The sequence below is a fragment of the Peromyscus californicus genome, unplaced genomic scaffold, assembly GCF_007827085.1.
Source record: "Peromyscus californicus insignis strain IS unplaced genomic scaffold, ASM782708v3 Scaffold_3__1_contigs__length_106647218, whole genome shotgun sequence".
NCBI classification, from domain to species: Eukaryota; Metazoa; Chordata; class Mammalia; order Rodentia; family Cricetidae; genus Peromyscus; species Peromyscus californicus.
In genome coordinates, this window is record NW_026294551.1 from 5,932,762 (window position 1) to 5,959,160 (window position 26,399).

At 47.9% G+C, this 26,399-nt stretch overlaps 1 protein-coding gene and 1 pseudogene across 2 annotated transcripts; one reads left to right on the forward strand and one right to left on the reverse strand.

Moving 5' to 3' along the window:
• The first annotated feature begins 1,249 nt into the window (after positions 1 to 1,249).
• Positions 1,250 to 26,347, forward strand: Prpsap1 (phosphoribosyl pyrophosphate synthetase associated protein 1). Of its 2 annotated transcripts, XM_052759737.1 has the most exons (10): positions 1,250 to 1,538; positions 3,137 to 3,189; positions 8,018 to 8,084; positions 17,791 to 17,963; positions 19,037 to 19,152; positions 19,587 to 19,642; positions 20,314 to 20,459; positions 24,152 to 24,222; positions 24,904 to 25,050; positions 25,698 to 26,347. In XM_052759737.1, the coding sequence occupies exons 1-10, from the start codon at positions 1,369 to 1,371 to the stop codon at positions 25,854 to 25,856; spliced, it is 1,158 nt and encodes a 385-aa protein (XP_052615697.1). In that variant the 5' UTR covers positions 1,250 to 1,368; the 3' UTR covers positions 25,857 to 26,347. The 2 variants fall into 2 exon arrangements, with proteins under 2 accessions (XP_052615697.1, XP_052615698.1); XM_052759738.1 differs by lacking the exon at positions 3,137 to 3,189 and having other exon boundaries at positions 1,453 to 1,538.
• Positions 8,415 to 15,062, reverse strand: LOC128123383 (protein fantom-like; annotated as a pseudogene).
• Positions 26,348 to 26,399: the final 52 nt, after the last annotated feature.

The following is a 26,399-nucleotide window of genomic DNA, read 5'->3' on the forward strand; positions in this document are numbered from 1 at the left end:
AATTAAATAGATGGCTCAACAGTTAAGAGCACTGGCTACTCTTCCAGAGGACCCGAGTTCCGTTCCCAGCACCGGGCAGGTTCTGGACTGGAGCGCCAGTCCCAGGGGATCTCACGCCCTCTTCTGGCCTCTTCGGGCACTGCACACACATGATGCACAGACATACGCGCAGGCGCAAACACCCATGTGCATTTAAAAAAAAAAATCCAAACTGACAGTGGAAAGCAGAAAACAGTGGTACTCAATGTGGCCACATCGGGCAGAGGGGCAAAGGAATCCAGTGAACCCCACAAGCCTGTCTCCCGGATCCAGGTTAAAATTCAAAGAGGAGGCAAGGATTTGCCCCCTGAGCGGTGCCGCCCACCACTGCCCCGTCCTTGCCTGGGCCTCAGTCCGCCAGGTACTCTGACAAGTCGTGGGAGCTGTGTGCAATCTCTGTGGGAGACAAGCTCCCCTCTTGCTGGTGCTTTTTCCTTCTCCCAGCATGACGTCCCCAGGGTTTTCCAAAGTCTGAATGTCTCCTTCAGAATGGCTTCATTCCTGTCGGGCCTATCTACACAAAGGTAAACGAAAACACACGCCCTCCTGTTTACACACGGCGCACTCGGGCGGGCGGGCGGGCGGAGCGGCTTGCAGAGGCTGCGGCGGTCGGAGCGAGGGGGCGGCTGTGATTGAGAACAGAAATTGGCGGGAATGCAAGCTTGCTCACCTGCAGACACAGGGCAGGGTCTAGGGAACGCCTCCACGACCAGGCTCTGGAGCATCTTAGTATTATTGCCGGCCCCTTTTAAAACAAGCCCCAGATTGCGCACGCGCAAGCGTGGCGGGGGTGGGGGAGGGGGCGGCCGAGCGCTTATTTACCATAGAGGGGCGAGAGGCTAGATTGTCTCCAGTCCCTGAGGCCGACATCTTGGCTCCTGGCAGGAATTTTGAAAACGTCTGGAGCCACTACTGAGCTTGGCTCGCACCACCTCAAATCGTGAACTTAAAACACCTGTCCTGGGAGACTCGAAATCAAGCGGCCACGCGAAGCGGAGGCGCGTCTGCCAGAACCGGCTCTCGAGGTGACGCCTACCTCCCCGCCCTTGTCCGCGATGGCGGCGGTGAGGCCGCTCTAGCCGCGCGGCCTCGGTCCCGCGGAGGGGCGCGGCCTGGCGTGGGGCTCCGGGGTGGCCGAGGAGCGGCTGGGGACCCGGGTCGGCTTCGCGGCGGCGCTGCCTGCGTGGGGGACCCGGGCTGCGCGCGGCCGTCACGCCTCGTCCGTCGCTCCCGCACGCGTCCCTCCGCGGTCGCCGCTGTCGTCGTCACAGCTGCGCCCGCGTCCGGCCCCGCGCGGACCGCTGTCCCCGCCGCGCCTCGGGCCGGAGGATGCCCAAGAAGCTGCTGCTGCTGCCCCCGCTGTCCGCGTGCTCGGCTCTCCGCGTCCCGCGGGCTCGCCCCGCCGCCCCGCCGGCCATGAACGCCGCCCGCACCGGCTACCGAGTCTTCTCGGCCAACTCCACGGCCGCCTGCACCGAGCTAGCCAAGCGCATCACCGAGTAAGCGCAGTGGTTCCCGGCTTGGCCTGGCGCCTCCCCCCGCCCCCACCTCCGCCCCTGGGGCCCGAAGCTGCGGGCCGCCTCCCGGGGAAGTAAATGCTCCCACCCCCGGTCTTAGGTCTCCTCGCTCCCGTCCCAGGGCCGTGGGGCATCACCCTTGAGAGATTTCCTGTGGTCTCTCTGTGACCATCGCCATTTCCAGTCCTCCCTAACGAGACAGGCATGTGGGTCTAGCCTCAGACCGAAGGCCGTACGGAGGGCAGGGAGAAGGGAGCTCAGAACTACAGGGGGCCTGGCGGGGGAGAGCCATGATTCCAAGATGTTGGATCAGTTAGTTGTACAAAAAAGTCTTTGCTTAGGGGTGTGTGCATGTCTATATGTTAGTTAGCCTCTGACCTTAAGGGACCTTTGGGGCCTTGCGATGTTTTCCCAGGCTTGCCGTTATCACCTCGCTGACACTGACTGAGGGACGTGGTTGGATTTGTTTTGTTTTTAACCTTACTTGTAAAATGTGGGTGATTCTGTGGGACAGGGATGGGAAGGCGAGCCTGAGTTAGTGGGCAATACTGGAGATGAGCCCTGCAGACCAGGCCCTCCCGGTGGCTTTTGATAATACCTGTCTACTGAAAAGCCCTTTTTCTCCTTTGCAGAAAACTAGAGCCCCGATATAAAGAGCCTTAAGGGCCCTTTTTAAAAACAAGCTTTTTAGAAGTATGTAACAGAATGCATCATTTGTCCTCCCCTTTGGCGTTTCTAGTTGCTTGCCTTGTGCTTTGGCCTGTGTTCTCTGTTTATGAGACTGGCTATCACTGTAGCCGCTGCTGGCCTGGAATTTACAAAGCAGACCCCACTGGCCTTGAACTCTTGGAGATCTGCCTGCCTCTGCCACGGGGATGCTGGGATTAAAGGCCTGCGCCACCACACCCATCCTTGGCTTTTGTTTTCTGAGATAAGATCTCTGTAGCCCTGGCCAGCCTCTTAGGTTCAGATTCTAGCCTCCCTGATGCTGCTGGCATTACCGGTGTGCACCTGGACTCCAGGCTTAAATGGTTTGACTTTGAACATTTAAGGTCATTTTCATATTTCAGAAATTCTAAGCTCCACCTGTTTTATTGTCAGTTGGACTTTGAAGTGGGTTTAGGAGAGTACAGGAAAGAGTTCTGCAGTCTGCTGCCTGCTTTGTTTCTAAGCCCTGATTATGGTCTTTCTCGTCAAGGCCAACTACAATACTCACTGCAAACATGAAGCTTGAGTTTGTTTATACTGGTTCAGATTTATCACATAGTGACCTTGCCTTGAGAAAGCCCGAGGAAGGGCACTTTAAAAATTAGTGGGTTTGCCTTTTTTGTTATGCTAATTCTTCAGAAGGCTATGAAGGTCCTATAACAACACATATCTACAAATGCAGTGTCTGTTTCATATGTTCAGTTTGTGGTGCTGCATTTATCTGACTCTGTGCTCTTTCCGTTTTTGTTTTTTTTAAGAGAGTTAGGCTTGCTATGTAGTCCTGGCTGGCTTCACCTTACAGCAGTCCTCCTGCCTCAGCTTCCAGAATAATGGGTTAATTAACACCCCCACCCCCTTTTCTTGTGTAATAGGCGTCTTGGTGCTGAATTGGGGAAATCTGTTGTATACCAGGAGACCAATGGAGGTAAGTTAAAGTTGGTTTGTTTGTTTGGTTTGTTTTTCATTTAGGGTTTGTCATTGCCCTTTGAGGCAGCATCTCATGTAGCCTAGGGTGGCTTGACCCTCTGCTCTGTCTCCCTGGTGCTGGGATTACAAGCACCACCGCTCTGGCTTCATTTCCTTTTTCTGTTTCAGCTCTTTTAGAGAGGCATTCACTGTATAACTCATCCAGGCCTCAAACTCACGATCATCTTGCTTCTGCATCTCCAGTAATACCACATGGGCATTGGTTCCCTCTTTCCAGCATGTGGGGTCCAAGGGATCAAACTCAGGTCGTCGGCCATGGTAGTGAGTGCCTTCACCCTTGGCGCCATCTTGCTGGTTCAACCCTTGTTGTTGGTTTGGAACCTGCTACGCAGCTGAGGATGATTTTGATTTTGAATTCCTTACCTGCCTTCTTTAGCTGTCTGTGTTCTGGGATTGTGGGCATGTACCTGTTGGTTTTTATTTTTACTCCTTGTTCTTTGGGGGCCCACCACCCAGCTCCCAAATAAATACACAGAGACTTATTCTAACATAGGAATGTCCGGCCTTAGCTTGGCTTATTTCTAGCCAGCTTTTTTTGTTTTTTCTTCCCCTTTTCTGGGGTGGAGGGGAGTGTCGAGACAGGATTTTTCTATGTAGCTTTGGAGCCTGTCCTGAAACTTGCTCTGTAGATCAGGGATATGCCTGGCTCTGCCTCCTGAGTACTGGGATTAAAGGTGTGTGCCAGCCGGGTAGTGGTGGCAGCGCCTGCCTTTAATCCTAGCACTCGGGAGGCAGAGGCAGGCGGATCTCTGAGTTCAAGGCCAGCCTGGTCTACAGAAGGAGATCCAGGAAAGGTGCAAAGCTACACAGAGAGACTGTCTCGAAAAAAACAAAAACAACAACAACAAAAAAAAGCCAGCTTTTCTTGAATTATCCTGTCTATCTTTTGCCTCTGGGTTTTACCTTTTTTTTTATTCTATATACCTTTCTTTCCCTCTTACTCCATTACTGGCCATGTGCCTGGGTGCCTGGAGCCCTCCTCTCCTTCTCCTTATTTTCACTCGTCCCTCTTCTCTTCCTTCTATTTATTCCCTCTGCCTGCCCACCCCACCTATCCTTTCTTGCTATTGGCCATTCAACTCTTTATTGGACCATTAGGTGTTTTAGATGGACAAAATAACACAGCTTTACAGAGTTAAACAAATGCAACATAAAAGAATGCAAAATATCGCCGGGCGGTGGTGGCGCACGCCTTTAATCCCAGCACTCGGGAGGCAGAGCCAGGCGGATCTCTGTGAGTTCGAGGCCAGCCTGGTCTCCAAAGCGAGTTCCAGGAAAGGCGCAAAGCTACACAGAGAAACCCTGTCTCGAAAAAAAAACCAAAAAAAAAAAAAAGAATGCAAAATATCTTTGTATCATTAAACAAATATTCCACAGCATAAACGAATGTAACACATCTTAAACTAATATTTCACAACATGTACCATCATGCCCAGCTTGATGGCTTTTTTTGTTGTAGTTTTTTGTTTTGTTTTTTTTTAACATGCTTTTGCCTTGTTTCCTTGGCCACACTAGAACTCACCACTCAGGCCTGGAACTTGGGATCCTCCTGCCTTAGCCATGTAGCACCATCACACTTCAAAAACTGGCATACTTTCACAAGGAGATAGTGCTCTAATTTTTGTTTGTTTTATGTGTGGTGGTGTGCATGTGTGTGGATGCACATGTGGGGGTCAGAGGATGATCTTGGGGACTCAGTTCTTTGCTGTTTTGTTGAAGCAGGGTCTCTCTACTGGTTCTGCCGTTGTGCATATACAGCTGGGGTGTAGATACCAGCCACTGCATGTCTCGTGCATGTGCGTGTTTGCACGCCTGTGTGTGTGCTAGGGACTGAGCTCAAGTCATCAGGCTCACATAGCAAGTACTTTAGTCGCTGATGTGCTGATACATGAATTCAACACAGAAATATTTTCTTTCCAGCATTAGCGTCTGTGTCCTTAGTCCTTACCTCTCCGTAGATTCTGACTGCTGCCCTCCTTGATGTCTGCTTTTCCACTTGGATGCACATACCCTGTTTATAGGAAGTAACGCAGAGGTGTAGAGAATGTTTTGTTTTTTCTTCTACTTTGGGTTCTATTTGGTAAATATGACCTCATTAGGACATCAAATGATAGTGTGACTGAAAGTCCTCTTTGGTGGGGGTGGAGATAGTGTTTGCTGTGCATCTGTGACCTCAGTGCTGGAGAGACAGATACAGGCGATCTCTGGGGCTCCAGGGCAGTCAGCCAAGGAGTGTCAGCTGAGTTTAGTGAAAGACCCTGTCTCAGAACGTAGGTGGAAGTGATTGAGAAGACACCTGATGGTGACATTCAGACACACAGGCAGTCAACATCCCTTTCAAAATCTGTCCTGTTTTCTTTTTTTTTTTTAGTCCAAATGTGTAGATTGTTGTACTGGGCTAGGGGCCCAGTTTTGCTTCCCTCTGGGTTGTGTGGAAAACTAAAACTAATTATAACACGAACATTTGAAGGTATCTGACTGTCCCACTAATAATACTATGTCATAATCTAGGAGAGCTGCATACCTCAGGACATCTGCTCTTTTTTTGGTTTTTCGAGACAGGGTTTCTCTATGTAGTTTTGGTGCCTGTCCTGGAGCTCGATCTGTAGCCCAGGCTGGCCTCGAACTCACAGAGATCAGCCTGACTCTGCCTCCCGAGTGCTGGGATTAAAGGTGTGCACCACCACCGCCCGGCCTCATCCTGCTCTTATTCATTGTAGATAAAGACACTGAAGAGGTGTTGTGGTCCATGCCTGTGATCTCAGCACTCAGAAGGCTGAGGCAGAGGAATGCCATGAGCTTGAGCCCATTCTGGGCGACACAGGGAAACATCAGCCAGACTTACCGAGTAAGGCCCTGCCTCACAAACCAAAACCAAGCCCAGTGTCATAACGATGTTGGGATCCAGGGCAGGACAGTGGACCGTTGGAGGGACAGTTGAAGGAAAGCACCCTCACAGTGTGTGTGAAAATCACGTTTTAATTAGCGTCAGGTGTCCTTCAGCCAGCTTCCCACCTTAGCAGCTTTCTTCTTTTAAGACTTATTGAGAGACGTGTGTGGTGTCCAAAGAGGCCAGGAAAGGGCCTTGCATCCCTGGCTGTCTGGTGTGGGTGCTAGGGTTGGGAGGCCAGAGGAGGGAATGATAATAAAGATGCTCTCCTTACTCGTCATCACTGCTGCAGGTCTCTATCTCTGGAACTGAGTGAGGCATCGGAAATGTTCCAAGTGTCAGCAGCCTTCTATCCAGCCCATTCTATTCACTTACTGTGAATAGACTTTTAAATCTTTTGGGGGTGGTGGGGACCAGTTCTAGGGATTGAATCCAGAGTTGCCCCTTGTTCGTGCCAGGGAAAAGTTCACTACTAAGCGACTCCCAAGCTCACTCGGATGCAAATGTTCCTCAGCTGAGGTTGCCTCCTTCCTGCAGGTGGAGTGTCCCTCACCTGAAAGCTGGGGCTTTCATTCCCTATCTAGGAACATTGGCATGGACTGCTTACTGGTTATGCACTTCAGATTTGAAATGCCCCAGAGTCTAAAGCATTGAGTGTCATCAACACCTCAGGGGTTTCAGGCTTGGGAAACATTTTGGATTTCAGGTTTTAGATTAAGATGCTCAGCCTTGTGCTACCTCAGGCCGGAGTGTGTTTGCTCAGCAGTCAGACTGGAGCCCTTTGGGATCGGGTTCTGCCCACTTCCCTCTGGTCTTCAGTCAGTCTGTGTGTGTTCCCACTGTCTCCTTGTTGCCAATCCTGCACTGCGATTGTTTTCTTCTCATGGTAGCCAAGGACTACCACCTCCGCCCCAGCTTTGCTTTCCTATCACTTTTTTTTTTTTATGTGTATTGGTGTTTTGCTTGCATTCATGTCTGTGTGAGGGTGTTGGATCCTCTGAAACTGGAGTTACAGACAGTTGTGAGCTGCCATGTGGGTGCTGGGAATTGAACCTGGGTCCTCTGGAAGAGCAGTTAGTGCTTTTAACTGCTGAGCCATCTCTCCAACCCTAAAAAAGCTTCAGCAGAGATTTCGTTTTCTTGTTGTTTTTGAGGCAGGGTTTTTCTGTGTACAGAGCCCTGGCAGTTCTGGAACTCACTTTGTAGACCAGACTGTCCTGAGCTCACAGAGATCTGCCTGCCTCCCGAACGCTGGGATTAAAGGCATGTGCTACCATGCCAAGCTCCTGTCATGTTTAAGAAGAAAACCCAGGGGGGGTGGGGAGGAAAAAAAAAGAAGAAAACCCAGTGCTCTCTGATTGGGCCTCCTTGGCTTCTTGACCTGTGCATCTCTTCTCTCATACTCTCTGCTCCCAAGTGGTCTGAGTGACCACGACTGTTGGCAAACGGCCCCTCCCCTGCTGTGCTGCTGCCATCCCCATGACCTGTCTGCGGCAACGCTGGGTCAGACTGAGATTGTCTTCATCCCGTTGGTCCAGGTCCTCTCCAGGACCCAGCACAGGGCCTGTCCGGGGACGCCTCTACATTTGTTGAAAGGCTAACAGGTGTTAGCTTCGGCCTCTTTATTTGCTGTAGACCTTTCTTCAGTGTCTTCATATCTATGTGTGGTGACAGCTTTTGGAATTTTTTGGGCTATTTGACACATTTGTTGGTTTTGTTGTCTTCTACCCCCAACCTGGCCACTCTGTGTATGAGTATTTTAGTTAAGACTTGGATTATGCCAGGTGGGGCTGTGTAGAATCCTCTTTATTCTAGCTGTTGTCTGTTTACTGCACCATGAACTGTTTAAACCTGAATACTTTTTTTTTTTCTTCAGAAACAAGAGTTGAAATCAAAGAGTCTGTTCGTGGCCAAGATATTTTCATTATACAGACAATACCCAGGTAAGACTTGGCACTGTTCAGGAGTCCATTTTCCTCTGAGGAACATCCTGATGTAATTGGTTATCTTTTCATGTGAACAACAATGCAGGGTTAATTTCTGTTATTGCTTTGTTTTAGATTATAAATTTGTGCTTGGCTCAGAGGTTAAGAGCACTGCTTGCTCAATTCCAAAGGTCCTGAGTTCAACTTCCCAGCAACCACATGGTAAGGCTCACAACTGGGCATCTGTAATGAGATCTGGCGCCCTCTTCTGGCCTGAAGGGATACATGCAGACAGAACACTGTATACATAATAAATAAATAAATCTTTAAAAAAAAAAAAAAAAAAAGTAAAGAAAATGCCAAGCATGGTGGCACAGGCCTTTAATCTTAGCACTCAGGAGGCAGAGACAGGCAGATCTCTGTTTCAGGCCAGCCTGGTCTACAGAGCAAGTTCCAGGCCAGCCAAGGCTACATAGTGAGACCCTGTCTTGGAAAAAATACAAAAACATTTTTTTTTTCTTAAACTTTATGTAGTGGAGGTGAGGGTGCCATGTTCATGAGGAGAGCAGAGAACAACGTGGAGGAATTAGTTCTCTCGTTCTGCCGTGAGTCCTAGGGATGGATCTAACTCATCAGTGTTAGCAGGAAGCCATCTCATCAGCCCTTTTCGATGGTTTTGACATGCACTTTAGAAGTGAGAAAGAAGGGGCTAAGGAATAGTTCAGTGGTGGAGTACTTTTCTGGAATGTGCAAGGTCCTAGGTTCGGTCCCTGGCACTGTCCAAAATATAAGAGAGAAGACCTGAGGGGCTGGCCGAGAGAATCTGCGGGGAAATGGATTGTGCATTCCTTTGCTGTTTCTCATTTTACCAGTATCGGACAAGATACCTTCAATTCAGGAAGCATGGGAAGCACTCTGCAGTCTTAACTGGACAATTCCTAGGTGTGGTAGGCACAGGGCCATCTTGGTGGGGTCACAGTGCCTTTTTTATTTATCTCCTGACTGTGGGGTTTTGATGCTGTACTGCCCATAAGGACGCCTCTTACTGTGTGCGTTACATATATGTACCTGATACTGTCTGCTGTTCTAACCCATGGCTGTCTCCACCAGACAGCTGACTTTCTGAGTCAGCTGTGAATCTTATAGAATTAGTTATAGCCCACCCAGATGTCTGGTTTTCTCACATTTCCCCTGCCTAGAAATACCTTCCCTGAGAAGTTGACACAGCTTGTTCACTCAGGCCTTTGTTCAAACAGCATGTGATTAGAGAGGCCTTTTTTCTGAGGTCTCCTCAGCTTTAAGAGCACGTAATAAGGAAGCGGATGGTCCCATGGCTGCTCTGGAGCAATGAGCATTATGGCACATTTTCGACTCCTTTATCTCTGGAGATAAAAATGTTTTCATAAAATCCTAGGCCCTTGGCCGCCCCAGAGACAACCTGACTGTGGAGCCCTTCTCTGAGGGTGGAGAAGACATCCTCAGCTTTTCAGCCCCGGGTGGACCAGCTTTCTCACTAATCCTTCTCCAGAGACAGGGCCAGGTGGCAGAGGCCCTAGGCTGCCCTGACTAGCTTTGTGACGGCAAGAAGGTGTGTATCTTAGGAAGACTCATTTAGGAATCTTGGCACTAAGCACTGGGCCTCAGGAGAAGCTGGAATTTGAGCTGTGACTTGACTTTTCCCTTCTCCAGGAAAAGTCTCGCTGGCTGCTTTCTGGACAACTAGTGTGCCAGCCATGAGCAGCCCTTCTGGGTACCTTTGCTATGTCTGGGAGTCTCAGAATCGTTCCTGAGGCTTGAGGGGAGGAGCTAAGGTTGTGGCCTCACAGTGGAGATCCTGGTGATGTAGGCACATAACATGGATGTATAATGGCAAGGGGTTTGTAAGTAGCCTGCCTGATGAGTACAGACCATTTCAGTGTGGCTGTTAGAACAGGACATTGATAAGTGTCTTGTTTGCATGATGTATTTGGATGGTTGAGACTCTGACACCTGGGCAAAGTATCTTCTGAGTTTTATTGATTGATTTATTGATTTTTCCCTTAAATGCTAGGGATCACATTGAAGACTGCATGGTAGGCAGGTGACCTCCTAGGCTATTCCAATGCATTTCTTTAAAAAACCATTTTTTTGTTTGTTTTTGTTTTTCTAAACAGGATTTCTCTGTGTAATCCTGGCTTTCCTGGAACTTGATCTGTAGACCAGGCCTTGAATTCACAGAGATCCACCTGCCTCTGCCTCCCCAGTGCTGGGCCTAAAGGGGTGTGCTATCACTGTCTGGCTACCAGTGCTTTTCTTCATGGTAGGACTGAACTAACAAGACGGAATCTTTTCTGAAATAGGGTCTTGATATGCAGCCCAGGCTAGCTTCCAACTTGATTTGTACCCGCAGCCTCCTGAGACCTAGGATGGAGGTGTGAGCCATCAAACCCAGCAAAACAATTTTTCTTTTTTGGAGACAGTATCACTCTGTAGCCCAAGCTGGCCTCAAACTTCTGATTTCTTGTTCTTTGCTTCCCAAGTGTTTATTCGAGGCATTACACCACCATGCCCAGCTCAAAACAGAATGCTTCCTGTTATTTTCTCTCCCTTTGTCATTTTGTCTATTGTATTAGTTTCTCATGGCTGTGACAGAATGCCTGACACATTAGCTCATGGCTTGAAGATGCAGACCACAGTGGGGATGACAGCACTGGGAGCTTCCAGTCAGGAAGCTCAGGGGCCCAGCTTGTGTTAAGACTTACCTTTTCATTTATGGGTGTGTCTGTGTGTCTGTGTGTGGTTGTTCACACCTTTAACCCTAGCACTCGGGAGACTAAAGCCAGCCTGGTCTGCATAGTGAGTTCTAGGACAACCATAGTGGGACCCTGTTGTTTTTTGGGGTTTTATTTTTAAAGATTCATTTATTTATTATGTATACAGTGTTCTGCCTGCATGTGTACCTCTGAGTCATCTCTCCAGCCCTGTGGGACCCTGTCTTAACAAAACAACAACAAAAGACAGTGATCCTCCCAAATTTAGGCTTGTGCCCTTATGTTGACTCTAAATTTTGGATTCTGTATATTTTGAAATTCTTATTACTATTATTATTTATGTGTATGGGTGTTTTGCTGTGTACCACATGTGTGCCTGGTCACTAAGGTCAGAAGAGGATATTAGATTCCTCTGGAACTGGAGTTGGAACAGTTGTGAGCTGCTATGTAGCTGTTAGGAACAGAATCTGGGTCTTCTGGAAGACCACTGAGCCATCTCTCCAGCCCCTGAAATTCTTACTGTAGCTGAGCTTGTTCTTACGTGTCCTTGTCAGTATGGAAGTCACAGTCCACAAAGGCTCACTATTCAAAATGTTATTTCCCTTTATGCGTTATAGACAAGGTCTCCAGCACTGAGCTGATGCCCTGCTCTGTCCTTCCTGGGTGTTGATCCAGATGCTGCTCTTTGCATAGGAGCGGCATTCTTAGCATAGGAGCGCTGCTCTTGTTCTTTGCGTTGGAGGTTTGTTCTTACATAGTTTGTGTTCTTAGCATCTCATGGAAGCCACACCGGCTCAGAACCAGTATTTAAGTCAGCAGTGTACAGGGAGCCTGGGTCGGTGGTAGAAGATAAGGAACATGATCAAATAATGAAGCCGTTTACAGGTTGCAGGGGGAGACTGGCTCTGGTAGAACAGCCGGGAGAATGTTTTTTTAAAACACAGAGCCTCTGAATGTAGGCCAGACTGTCCTTGAGGAGCATGGGTGCAGATGTGTGCCTGTCTTGAGGACATGCTTCTCTTCATTGAGTTTGTTTGGGGACTTAAAAGTCACAGTCCTCTTTCCTGTGTTTGTTAGGCAGTGTCGGCAAAAGCCAACCTCTCCAGATATTTCCTGTTCCTTCTCCCAACTCCCCGTGTCTTTTTAAATTGCATTAGGTTTGTGTGTATACACAAACACCACAGCATAGGTGTGAGGTTAGAGAACAACTTTTAGGAGTCTTTGTCTTCTGCACGTAGGTCCCGGAGGTTGAACTCTGGTCCTCAGGCCCAACAGCTGCACTTAACCCACTTGCCCCCGTTTCCGATGACTTTTGTTTTGTTTTTCAAAACAGGGTTTCTCTGTGTAGCCCTGGCTGTCCTGGAACTCACTCTGTAGACCAGGCTGGCCTTGAACTCGCAGATCTGCCTGCCTCTGCTGCCTGGCTCCTTTGACTTAAAATGATAGAAGTGAAAGAGGAAGGAAGCATCCAGGGCCTGGGCGTGGTCATCCCAACGCCGAGCAGAGGGAGGGAGGAAGATATGGCCTGCCCGGGCTACTCATGGGGCTGGAGAGATGGCTTAGTGTAAGAGCATTTGTTGCTCTTGCGGAGGACGGGAGTTTGGTTCTTCCTAGCATCTACATGGTGGTTGACAACCATCCATAACTCCAGTTCTAAGGAACCTGACACCCTCTTCTGACCTCCACGGTCACCAGGCACACACGTGGTGCACATACATGCATGCAAGCAAAACACTCATACACATAAAATAAATAGATAAAAAAAAAAATACCATATGGGCTGGGCAGTGATGGCACACACCTTTAATCCCAGCACTGGGGAGGTAGAGGCAGGTGGATTTCTGTGAGTTTGAGACCAGCCTGGTCTACAGAGTGAGTTCCAGGATAACCAGGGCTTTTATACAGAGAAACCGTGTCTCAAAAAACAAAAACAAAATACAATGTAGGGGAGCCAGATGGGTAGTGTGTAAAAATACCTTCCACCAAGCCTGCATAGTGGATCTCTACATGTGTGCTATGTGTGTGTTTGCATACATACACACACACAAAATAAAGATTTAAGGAAAATTAAGTGGGCTCCACAGATAACAGTTGTTGAAATGAGGTGGGGTAAACCTACCCCTGTCCTAGTGCTTTCCAGGTCCAAGAAGTTTAATATGTATATTGTATCTTATTTTTCTACCCCAAATTAATTTTTGTTTATTGAAAATGATAGAGTAGGCTGGGCAGTGGTGGTACACGCCTTTAGTTCCACCACTCAGGATGCAGAGGCAGGTGGATCTCTGTGGGTTCAAGGCCAGCCTGGTCTACAGAGCGAGATCCAGGACAAGAACCAAAACTACACAGAGAAACCCTGTCTTGAAAAACCAAAATAAATAAATAAATAAATAAATAAATAAAGGAAATGATAGCGTGGTCAGAGCTGAGTCTAACGTAGAGTATAATTACCCTAAAGAAAGAAAAACTCTGAAACTGTGGCTGGAGAGATGGCTCAGTGGTTAAGAGCACTGACTGCTCTTCCAGGGGTCCTGAGTTCAATTCCCAGCCACTTGGTGGCTCACAACCATCTGTAATGAGATCTGGTGTCTTCTTCTGGCCTGCAGACATACATGCAGACAGAACACTGTATACATAATAAGTAAATAAATAAAACTTTAAAAAAATAGAAAGAAAAACTTGGTGAGACAGGTAAGCATGTCCTGCTTACACGTAATAACTACAAGAACCAGCGGATGAACTTGGAACATTCTTAACAAACAAAACAGAGGCTGCTTGCCAAGTCCTCTAAACCCTGCTAGCCACAAAACAACTGCCTGTGTTTAATTTGTCTGATGTCTCAGCAGTGGATAAAGCCAGCATGACAAAGGCCCCATTGTCACTTTCCTGATCAATAGGTTGGGGACTGGAGGATGTTGAATTGTTTGTTTTTGAGACAGGGTCTCTGTAGCCTTGGCTGCCTGGAGTTTGCTCTGTAGACTAGGCTACCCTCAAACTCACAGAAATCTACCTGCCTCTGCCTGAGAGGTGGGATTAAAAGTATTGCATCACCATACTTGACCATGGGTGTTGAATTTTTTGGTTACTGGGAAGAGGAAAAAATAGTCAGGAAATGGTAATTCTGAAATCTGGATCTCTCACAGTCACCTACTGCCAGGCCCTTCGCTCAGTGCTTTGCAGAACCCGTGGCATCAGGCAGCTATGTACAATGCGTGCCATAACCACCAGGCCAGTCAAACTTGGGATATCAGAATCTACTAGAGTAACTCCAGCTCTACTTGTGTTCTTGGTGTAGAGATTTGGTGTAAGGCCACACAGTGTTGGCAGAGGAAGAATAAATATATAGGTGTGTTTCTGGATGAGGAGCATTGCTACTTGAATTGCGTTTGCTGCCCAGGAGAAACGACTATGGCAAGAGTGACCCCAGTGTGTTCTGGCCTTCTGAGATGGGGCCTATCTATTGCTGTTTGTCCCCAGCCTCACCAAGTGGTAAACTCCGTAAGTTGCTCCATAAATAATTGATGGTGAATTGAAATTAACCCAGTGTTAATGAATTCCCAAGTGCCCTGGAAGTGATTGCTTTTTGTTGATTGTACCAAAAGACTGTCTTCTGATCCTTGATGCTAGCCTAGGGCATTATTACTTTGGAAATAGGAAGAAGACAGATGCTCTAGCTTCCTTCAGAGGAAAGAAATACTGGCAAGGAAGGAGACTTGACCAGGGCCACGTGGGACACCTGGGTTGTCTTGAAGACCAGCCCTAAGTGTGTACCTGCACTCAGATGTGTTTTGTGTTTCAGACTTACTGTGTGTGCAAGTGCCACCCTCAGACACCAGACAGGGCATTAAGTTTATAAAACTATATCCTTCAAACTTTACAGAGCTAAAAGCTGAAAGCTTCTTATCATAACCTTTTAATTTTATCCTCTTGTTTGCGGGCATGCTGTGTAAGTAAAATGTTTTCATCATGCCAACACAAAAATCTGTCTTCCAGTTCCTCATGACTGACACATGACACCGCCTAGTGACTATCCTCATTGTTCATGCAGTTAAGTTTCTTGTAACCCTCCAGCTCAAAAGAGGTGTAGACCTGCATTTGTTTTCTGCCGTCCCATCACGTGGACCAGACATGGCCTGTCTCCCTGTTCACCTTCAGCTTTGCCCATTGCCATTGGGGCATTGGACCTTAAGGGGACCTGTGTGCTGGAAACTACACTCAGGTCTTCTACAAGGACATTATTATACACTCTTTTTTTTTTTTTTTTTTTTGGAGCTGAGGACCGAACCCAGGGTCTTGTGCTTGCTAGGCAAGCGTTCTACCACTGAGCTAAATCTTCAACCCCATATTATACACTCTTATGGCTGAGCCAGAGAGATTTTTTCAATCAACTCCTGTAGTGACATGGTAGTCTGAATGTAATTGGCCCCCATAAGCTCATAGGGAGTGGCACTATTAGGAGGTGTGACCTTGTTGGAGGAAGTGTGTCACTGTGGGGGTAGACTTTGAGGTTTCCTGTGCTCAAGATACTGCCCAGTGACACAGTATATTTCCTCTTGCCTTCTATTCAAGACATAGATTGATCTTCTGAACTGTAAGCAAGTCACCCCCATTAAATATTTTCTTTGTAAGAGTTGCCATGGCCATGGTGTCTCTCACAGCAATAGAAACCCTAACTAGCATAAGTGGCTATGACAGATGTCAGAAATAGATGGTTATGGGGTGGTTGTCATGTGAGGTGTGCTTGAGAGTTGATGGGCGTTGCAGACAGGGAGCACTCAGCTTCTTTGTTAATAGATGCTTGTCTCAGAACTCAGAGAATTACAGGTAGTCCTATATGTGACTGAGTCCAGGGTAAAAACAGCAGGCAGGAAGGGCAGTTTCAAGTCCCAAATTATTTGTTTGCTAAGACTTTGAGTCCTGAAAATAGGATAGGAAATCTGAGGAGGGAGCTCGTCCCTGCCTATGGAAAAGAGACAGGAATTTCTCTTTATTGGTGGTTTTTTTTTAAATGCTATCTTGAGGCCAGGCAGCAGTACCGCATGCCTTTAATCCCAGCACTCGGGAGGCAGAGGCAGGAGGATCTCTGTGAGTTTGAGGCCAGCCTGAGCTATAGAGTGAGTTCCAGTACAGGCTCCAAAGCTACACAGAGAAACTCTGACTTGAAAAACCGGGGGTGGGCAGGGGAGATGCCATCTTGCTGGGTGGTGGTGGCTTGAGCGTTTTAATCCCAGCACTCAGGAGTCAGAGGCAGGCTGATCTCTTTGAGTTCGAGGCCAGCCTGCTCTACAAAGAGTTCCGGGACAGCCAGGGATACACAGAGAAATCCTGTCTTAAACAAAGCAAAGCAAACAAACACAACCATCTTGTGCCAAATCAGCACATGGACCGTCTTTGCCTTTTTTCTATGCCTGTGTTCCTTTCTGCAGAACTGTTTGGTTTTCTTCCCTTTTTTTAATTTTTATTTATTTATTTATTTTTGGCAGGGGTCGGGCAGAGTTTCAGCATGTATCCCTGGTTGTCCTGGAATTCTCTGTGTAAACAGGCTGTCGTTGAACTCTCAAAAATCCACTTGCCTCTCTCTCCCAGTGCTGGACTTAAAATGTGCACACCATGCCTGGCTCAGGATCAGAACTGTATTTAAAAACTCCTTTGTTTTCACTAGTCTCTTAAACTCGTGATTGTCTTTTTTTTTTTGGTTTTTTGAGACAGGGTTTCTCTGTGTAGCTTTGTGCCTTTCCTGGAACTCACTTGGTAGCCCAGGCTGGCCTCGAACTCACAGAGATCCGCCTGGCTCTGCCTCCCGAGTGCTGGGATTAAAGGCGTGCGCCACCACCGCCCGGCTGTCTTTTTTTTTAATTTATTTAAATTAAATTTATTTTATGTGCATTGGTGTTTTGCCTGCATATATATGTGTGTGAGGGTGTCAGATCCTCTGGAACAAGTGTGAGCTGCCATGTGGGTACTGGGATTTGAACCCAGGTCCTCTGGAAAAGCAGCCAGTGCTCTTAACCGCTGAGCCATCCCTCCAGCCCCCATTTGTGATTGTCTTATTTCTAACATAGATATACATAGAGTACTTTGACCTTAGGAGTTTCATGTGTTTAATATTGAAGAATAAAATTGTCAGTAAGAGGAAGTCCTTGTAGCTGCTCAATCCTAGATAAACTGCCTTCAAGAGAGGCAGACAGGCTGGTCAGCACAGTGAGTTCCAGGTCTGCCTGGCAATGTAGACAAACCATGTATCAGGGAATAGCTTGACTGACCTGCAACTTGAGAATCATTTGATTCTGCTGGGTGGTGGTAGTATTGCACTTTTCTTTCTATGGGCAGCCTGACCCCTGCCTGTCTGCTCTAGAGCTGCACAGGGAAAGCCTGATGGCCCTAGAGAAGAGGGTATCTGAGAATGAGTATGGCATCTGCCAGAGACACAGGGGCAAGAGCTCGAGATCTTGTGGAAAGGTCCATCACCTCTGCAGAGTGACATTGGTTCCCACAGGAGCAAGCCTTTCTCAGATACCCTTCAGGGTCATGTTGCCTTCTCTTGTCTTTGTCAGGAATGTTTGAGGGGAAGAAAGGATAGCGGGTTTGTGAGAAGTTCCAAGTCTTCCTCACTCCTCACCTTCCCCATGAGAAGGACAAATGCTTTCTGTTCATGAGAGCTATGGCCTACGTCTGAATCCCTGGCTGAGTCCCAGTGGGTGTCAAGTAACTGTGGTTCCCGACATGGAAGAAACAGGCAAAAGACGGGGCTGGGGGGCGTCGCTGCTGTGGGTTTGAGTGACCACAGCTGAGAACTGTCTCTGACCAGCTAAAAAGAGAAGTCACTGCACTTGCCCTGTGCCCATGAGGGGCTGTCACCGACCAGTGTGCTGGTGAAATGCCTGTCAGGCCAGATGTGGTGGCCCCTGCGGAGTGGCTAAAGCCTCGCTGGTTGTTAATATGTAGATTTGACTCCAAGACACTTTCTCCTGTTGTAGAGATGTGAACACAGCTGTGATGGAGTTACTGATTATGGCCTACGCACTGAAGACCGCCTGTGCCAGGAACATCATCGGTGTCATCCCCTACTTCCCCTACAGCAAGCAAAGCAAGATGAGGAAGAGGGGCTCCATTGTGTGCAAGCTCCTGGCATCCATGCTGGCAAAAGCCGGTGAGTGTGAGCAGAGGTCCTGGGGTCCCAGCGCTAGATATAGCCTCTCCCTGCTGCAGATCAGGTTCCACCTCGGTATCTAGTTTGGGACCTGTTTCTCTCCGGGTTCACTAATGACATATTCTTGTTCCCTTTTCCATTGTTTGGAAGGGGTATATGGGCTGAGGTCCTAACTTCTTGGTGTTTCCTCTGTCTTAGAGGGCACTGCTGTAGCACTTCCTCTGATGTCTTTGTGGGGATACTTTGCCATTATCTTGTCATCTGTATTTCAACTGGCAGGCTTGGCATTCTTGTGACAGCTCAAGCTTCAGGCCAACTGTCTTTCCCTGAGTTGATGCTGAGTTGATGCATCAGTTGATCCGAGTTTTTCTTTGGTGTTTCTTTGCTCTTCCCTCCCCAGCTCTCCCCGCCTTTCTGTGTAGCAGTTCACACTTTATTCCCCGAGTAGAGTGGTGCATGCTTCCCGGCCTGGAAAATAGACAGAATAACAGTGGACAGTGACTGAGGTTTTCCCTGTCTGATGTCTGTTAAAGAGTACTGGTTCTCAGGTCTGGGAGCTGACCTCTGACAACATGCAGTGTTATTTGTCGATGTCCCTTTTCTCTGAGAATGCTCTCACACCATTCTTGTCACATAGGGAATATTGGACGCTTCAGGGTCTTACACTTGAACTGTGAGTCTCTTGTTACTCTGCTTCTGTTTCTTTTTGAGGTAGCCGTAGTCGGTAGCAATTTCTTTTCTATTCTTTGATGAGGGCCTGTTTTATTCCTACTGCTGCTTCATGTTTACTCCACACTCGCATTTGACTCCCGACTGCTCACTCTTGACCACACTGATGGTAGTGCAGAAAGCACACCCCTCGGCTAGTTCTGCGGCCCAGGCTCCTTGGTGTTGTGCTGCACACTCTTCTCCGTGCTGTTGTGTGAGGACTGGCTATTGAGTCGTGTCCCTAGTTCACAGTACCCTGCCTTCAGTCTTCTGGTAGGAAGCAGGAGTTGAGCATCTAGTTTATGTCCACTGTGGCCATTAACTTGTAGGGGAGAACTTTGTAATTTTTTGTTTTAAAATTTCAGGTTTAACTCACATTATCACTATGGATCTCCACCAAAAGGAAATACAAGGCTTTTTCAGCTTTCCTGTGGACAACCTTAGAGCCTCACCTTTCCTGCTTCAGTATATCCAGGAAGAAGTGAGGAGCCACCGCAGACCTCCCATGTCCTCAAAGACATGCTGTTTAGTTTTTCCCTGGCCTCAGATTTGGTCATTGAAAGGCACATCCCAGAGCTCTCCCTGAGGCTCCATGCCTACTGCAGCCAGATAGACTCAGCATCTAGTCATAGAGGGCCATGTTTTCAGAGGTGTCAGAAAGAACATTTCCCTCCGAATGCTTGTATACCGACGTTTTCCCGAAGGAAGGCTTTTAACAGTTTTGTCACCGTGATGTAGCAGTGCCTTGACAGTGATGAGTTGATAATGAAGCCAATGTCAACGTGAACTCTGGCACACTTGATTGCTAGTGTGGACCATTAGAAGTCTTAGACCAGTATCCAGATTTAAGGGTGTTTGTTTTTGTTTTTGTTTTTAATAATGTTTCAGTATTTTTTATTTTTCCTCCAAATCTAGATTCCAAATTACAGAAATGCAGTCATTGTAGCTAAGTCTCCTGATGCTGCAAAAAGGTAAATATTCTAGGCATTTCTAATCCCCCCGTGGCTGCTCCTGAAGTCAGAATTAGTTTGGGAACCTACAGCTATCATAATGTGGCCAGTAAAAGTTCACGGGTCTAGTTTTCCCTACCTCGTTGTCAAATCCACTCAGTGGCTTCATCTCGCCACTCCAAACATCGCGGGAAAACAGTGAGGCTATGAATACTTTTAGGCAGTGGTCTTCCTTGTTTTTTTGTAGACAGTATGTCGTGCATGTATCCTGGGCTGTTTCAGGCTCCCCCTTCAGATTCTGATCTCCTGCCTCTACCTCAGATGCTGCAATTACTTGAGAGTGACCATGCCTTGTGTACATAGTACTGGGAATTAAACCCAGTACCCCAGTCTTGCTAAATGAGCACTCTGCCAGCTAAGCTGCGTCCCTAGCCTGGCATTGATTTTGAATCATCATTAGAACAGTGTTCTAGAAATGACTTTATAGAATATTGGGGAGAAAAAGACCCAAATTATCTAGAATCCAGCAGTAGCCCTTAGGTGTTTATCTTCTGGCCTGGTTTATAGAAATGGTTCTTTGTGTCCCCCTCAAAGATGGACTGTTGTTTTGTCTTGTGATTACTAGAGTGGTACTGGGGACTGTGCATTCTTCCAGTCAGCGTCACCATTGCCAACCGTTGTCTTCCTCTCAGGGCTCAGTCCTATGCCGAGAGGCTGCGCCTGGGGCTGGCTGTGATCCACGGAGAAGCTCAGTGCACAGAGCTGGACATGGATGACGGTCGACACTCGCCCCCCATGGTCAGGAACGCTACTGTGCACCCGGGCCTGGAGCTACCCTGTAAGATTCGTTCTGTGTCCTTACTGTAAACTGAGGAAGATTCTGAGTAGTTACAGCTGGGTGTACGGTACATACAGCCTCTTTGAGCTGTTTTGCTTTTTTTTTTTTTTTTTTTTTTTTTTTTTGCCCAGGGCCTGCTCTGTGGCTGCACATTGCATTCAGTTGACATTCTGTGGCCTCATTAAATCCAGAATGACTCCTCCCTTCTTTGTCTCTGACCTTGATACTGTAGAGCAGCACAGATCGGTTATTTTGTAGACTGTCCCTTAATTGGGACTTGTTTATGTCCTCATGCTTAGATAATTCAGATTTGGGTATTTGGCAGGAATGCCACAGGAAGCACGTGGTGTCCCATTGCTGGAGAGGCTGATCTTAGCGTCTTGGTTAGGATGGCGCCTGGCAGGCTTCCTGCTAGGAAAGTTACACTTTTTTCCTCCTCATTGTCGGTAGCATTCCTGCGACTACCCACTTCCGTCAGCCTCAGCTTCTACTCACAGTTCGTTCTCCTGACTCAGTTGTTGACAGTGGAGTCTCTTCTGTCGTTGCTGCTAGTTTTGAGTCAGCCTTGCTGTGAGCCTGCGCTGGGCTTGAGATCCTCTTGCTTCAACCCCCCAACAAGTGCTAGGATTACTAGAGTGCACCACCACGCCTGGCTGCCTATTCCCCCAGAGAGAGAGGGGGGGGGGGAGGGGGAGGGGGAGGGGGGAGGAGAGAGGGAGGGGAGAGGGGGGAGAGGGGAGAGAGGAGAGAGGAGAGAGAGAGAACGGAGAGAGAGAGAACAGAGAGAGAACGAGAACATATGTGAAGGTGCTTGCAGAGGCCAAAAGAGGGTTTCAGATCCCTTGGAGCTGAAGTTACAGGCACTTGTGAGCCATCTAATGTGGGTGCTAGAATCCAAACTGGTGCTAGAATCCAAACTCTGGTCCTCATGATTGAACAGCCACTGAGCCATCTCTCCAGCAACCCCCATAACCCACCCCCCCCCTTTTTTTTTTTTTTTTTTTTTTTTTTTTTGGTTTTTCGAGACAGGGTTTCTCTGTGTAGCTTTGCGCCTTTCCTGGAACTCGCTTTGGAGACCAGGCTGGCCTCGAACTCACAGAGATCCGCCTGGCTCTGCCTCCCGAGTGCTGGGATTAAAGGCGTGCGCCACCACCGCCCGGCTCCCACCCCCCTTTTTAAGATGGTGTCTTAATGTGTTTCCCACCTGGTCTCAAACTTTCGAGCTGAATAGTACACTTGTCTCAGCCTCTGACGTGGCTACAAGTTCATACCACCATGCCCCACTTCACTCGACCAAACTAGAGCTGAGTTCTGTTGAGACAGGGTCTTGATGTGTGCCCAGGCTGGCCTGAAATTCTCAATCCTCCTGCCTCTACCTCTCCAGAGCTGGGATTATCATCTGTCACCATGCCAGACTGCTAACTGATCTGTGTATAAAACATTTGTGACTGCCCAAATTCAAGAAATCACCCTGATTCTGATGGGAAATGAAGAAGTACCTATTAAAATTGGACCAGAAAATGGTCCAGGCCTCCAGCTCAGCCGGCTCCCTCTTATTCAGAGTGGACACCAGAGCCCGTAGGTGGGGTCAGCTGAACTGGTTGTCACATGCCGAGCTGTAAATCACCTGGTTCCGGACTGTTTGCTTTCTCCCACTTCTACTCTTTTAAGAAGTACTTCCCAGCAGTAGAGGCTGCAGGAAGAGCAGAGTACTTAGCTTGTTTTTCTGGGGCCCTATTGTTGAGACACAGGGTCTGATGTAACCCAGGCTGGCCTCAAACTGGCTATATAACTAAAGGTGATCTTAAACTTCTGATCCTCCTGCCTCATCTTCCCGCGTTCTGGAATGAGGATGGTGTTTGTGCTGGTGTGCCCAGTTTTAAGTGGTGCTGGGGAATCAAACCAAGGGCGTCAGGCATGCTAGGCAAGCATTCTCCCAGCTGAGCTACAGCCCCAGCCCCAGCTGGTGTGCTCTATTGAGCCATATTTTCAGTTTATTAAGTATATAGCAAGCCAGAGAGAGACAGGCAGACAAGATAAGATAATCAAAAGGGGTTATTAAGGCAGCTAGCTGGTTCACCATGGAGAGTCTGGATCAGGGTCCTCTCTGGTGCTGCGTCCAAGTAAAAGAACAAAGAGCAGAGAGACACATTGGATACTCACACTGTTGGGCAGAAACTGGGGAAGTTGAGACGTCAGTTTGAGTTCAGCTGAGCTTTCTCTTCTCCATGGCTGGCTTCCTGTTTCTCTTCCCTACTGCAGCCACTTAGACACCATGGGGTAGACAGTGTGACCTGCAGATGTTCACAGCCCAGCTGTTCCAAGGACACAGTATTCTTACTCTTGAGCTGCTTTTTGTTCTTCTCCCTCCATGTCGTACAGTTTAGTGGGGGGCTCCTCATCCCCAGACCTGGAGAACATATATTCTTGGATCTGAAATGGTATGGGGTTGGGACACCATGTTTCCTGAGCTAGAGTCTCCGTGGGTTCAAACGGCATGTGACAATTTACCAATACGGTGTACATTACAGTTGGCTTGTTATACTTGAAATGGAGCCCAAGACTTGTGTGCTGGGCAAGTGTATGGCTGAGTTCTCCCAGCCGCATGGAGGATGGGTTTCTACTTAGTGTGTCCTCTTGCAGAGGCAGGTTTTGTAGTGAACCATGGAGCCTCTGCTTCAGAGTCAATGAGAAAATGATCTGGTAGTTACATCTTGTAAGTCCCTGATTTCCAGGGAAGTGTGTGGAGCAGACATCTAATACTAAGGTTGCAGTGTCCAAATCACTGAGACTAGGCTGGGTGGTGGTGGTGCACGCTTTTAATCCCAGCACTTGGGAGACAGGCAGGTGGATCTCTGTGAGTTCCAGGACAGCCAAGGCTACACAGAGAAACCCTGTCTCGAAAATCAAAAAAAAAAAAAAAAGAGAGAAAGAAGAAAGTGAGACTAGTCACCTCCACCCCTTGACTGGGTTTTAGCAGGGCAGCTGTCTACATTTCTTTGTCAGCCTGGCCAGCATCCTGACAGGACTGTTTCTCTGGTCATGAGCTCCTTTCTGCTCAGCTCTTCCATTTTTCCACTTTTGCTGTGCACTCTGGTGGCCCTTGGTACAAACGAGTACTGAGTTCTTCAGATGTGGCCAGTCTCACTTGAGAGAAGAGGTAGATGTTCAAAATGACCCCATATAGTGGTGGCTACCATTAAAAAAAACATAAAATACCTCATCAGTACATTTTAGTACTGATTATAGATTGATATGGTACAGTTTTAAGTATGCTATGTCAAAAAAAATACCAAATTTGCCATTTTCAATTTTATGTACATGAGTGTTTTGTTTGTATGTATACCATGTGCGTTCCTGGTGCTTGCAGAGGTCAAAAGAGGGAATAGGACCTCCTGAAACTCCATGGTTGTAAACCACAATGTGGGTGCTGGGGTCCTCCACAAGAGCAATTTTTCTCTTCCTCCATCTCCTCCCTTTTATTTTTACTTACTGTAACTACTAGAAAATTTAAAATCGCTTTTGCATCCTGCCTCCTGTTTCTGTGACCAGCTAGCTCTGATTCTTGAGCGAGTCAGTCAAGGGGGGGTCTGTGTGTTAGGTTGTGTAGTCTGTGCTGAAGCTTGCCACCAGGTTGTGATTACATTTGTCCAGTTACCCAACTAACTGGGTCTTGTGATTTGTTTTGCTAGTGATGATGGCCAAAGAGAAGCCACCTATAACAGTGGTCGGGGACGTCGGAGGACGCATTGCAATCATAGTGGTATGGGGACGCGTCATCATCATTTCATGCACAGGGGTGACACTGGTGGCTTAGTCAGTGTGGGTCTCAGCGTGATGGTGGGTTCCACTGGACCCATCTGCCCTTCTTACTCAAGTCTCCTTTAAGAGAGTAATAGAACTTTTATATAAATGAATGGGAATTGATGGATAGCCGGCAAACTTTTTAGTACCAGTACCTCCCCCAGGAAAATTGAGCACCATGACCTTCATCTTAGGGGTTCTGGATCCCCTCAGACCAGCTCACTTGATGATCCTTACATTTCAGGGCCATGAGATAAACTGAAGACGAGCCTTTCCAATTGTCCCAGCGCAGCTTAGCTTTGTGTTGGCGTGCTGGCCGCTCTCACTAGATCAGGGTCACATCGTCAGCAGATCCCTTAGTCCTCTCTTCCTTTCATGTCACCCTCTCTTGGGACAAAGTAAGCAGCGTGCTGGCTCTGGAGTGAGTCAGGAGTCTGAGGGAGGGAAGCTCCTCTGACTGTCATCGTGACAGCTTGAGCTGCCATGTCACACACACCCGGGTACCAGGAGCCTCACTGCTCTGCTGACACTCAGCCCACAGAGGTGTCTCTCTTGCTGACCCGGGATGCTCAGATCTTGGCCCAGGCATGTGTAGTGCAGCTTGGGTAGAGAGTGACCGAGACTGCCTCTCCCCTTGCAGGATGACATTATTGACGACGTGGAGAGTTTCGTAGCTGCTGCAGAGATCCTGAAAGAGAGGGGTGCTTATAAGATCTATGTCATGGCCACACACGGAATCCTGTCTGCTGAAGCCCCTCGTCTGATTGAGGAGTCTTCCATTGATGAGGTTTGTCTGCTTTAAAGGGCTTAGAACATTCAGTTTGAGTCCAGGTTGCCACTAGTTTCTGGAAATAATAAAGTGATTCGGCGTTAAGTTGCCTCGTCTCTGGCTAGGGTGTGTATCTGTTTAACAGTACTTTTTTTTAGCAGCTTTGTTCGGGCAGATGGACGTTCAGGAATTGGGATTTGCATAAAGGATTGTTTAGATCTTCCTGTTGACAGTAGAGTGACATTTGATACTTGAAATCTTCCCTGGTGGTAGTTAAGTTTCGAATGGGACTGGACATTGTTAGGACTTAAGTTCTGAGCCAGTGGATGCTCAGTTTCTAAAATCTATACGTTGGCCAGATGTGATTTTTATGCTTGTAATCCCAGCCCTTGAGAGATGAGTTATAGTAAAGCTCTAATTGGGGTTACCTATCAAGACCCTTCCTCAAAGTCAAAACCAAGATTGGGCTATCGTTCAGTGGAGCACACTCACCTGGCATGTGTGAAGTGTTCAGCTCCCATTGTCACTAAAGAAACCCTCTAGAATAAACGGTTTGTTTTGGAGCTTGAGCTGGGGGAATTAAATTAAATGTTAGATATGCTTTGCTTTGTAGCTACTCCCTGACACACACAGTGACTGTGTGCTCTCTGTGGCTTGGTTACTAGGTGGTGGTGACGAACACTGTCCCTCACGAGCTCCAGAAACTGCAGTGTCCCAAGATAAAGACTGTGGACATCAGCTTGATTCTTTCTGAGGCAATTCGGAGAATCCACAATGGCGAGTCCATGGCTTACCTCTTCCGGAACATCACAGTGGATGACTAACTTGGAGCTGCCTTGACCCTGGACCCTCCACATCAGTGTGTCAGCCTGGAAATAGGCTGCAGTTAGGAAGTCTACAAGGCTGGTGAGGAGGAGGCACTAAGATAGGCAAGAAGACAGCTAGTGGATAAATGACATGGCCTTCACTGTCTGCCATCATCAACCCTGTTCCTTAATCCTGAGCAGATATTGAAAATCTTACTGAGGTGGAAGAGAAACCAAAGGCAGAGTCTCCATGGCTTGTTTTGTTCAACAGTATCTGCTCTGGGGAAGGCAAGTGGGGTGTTGAACTTGGTCAGGGAGCCGAGTGTCCTCTCCCTGGACAGGGTTCTAGTAAGTCTTCTAGAGAATCCCTTTCCTTTCAGAAACCCCTGTGCCTACTGCCATTGAACAGTGAAGTGTCTGTCTGCTCTCACTGAGCTAGTCAGAGAAGCACTGTCCCTCAGCAACTATGTTGCTCGGAAGTTGCAAATAAAAGCTTCTTGTCTCTCTGGTGTCTTGTCTACTGTGGGGCTCCCTGCTCCCCCCTAGATTGTGACAAACCCT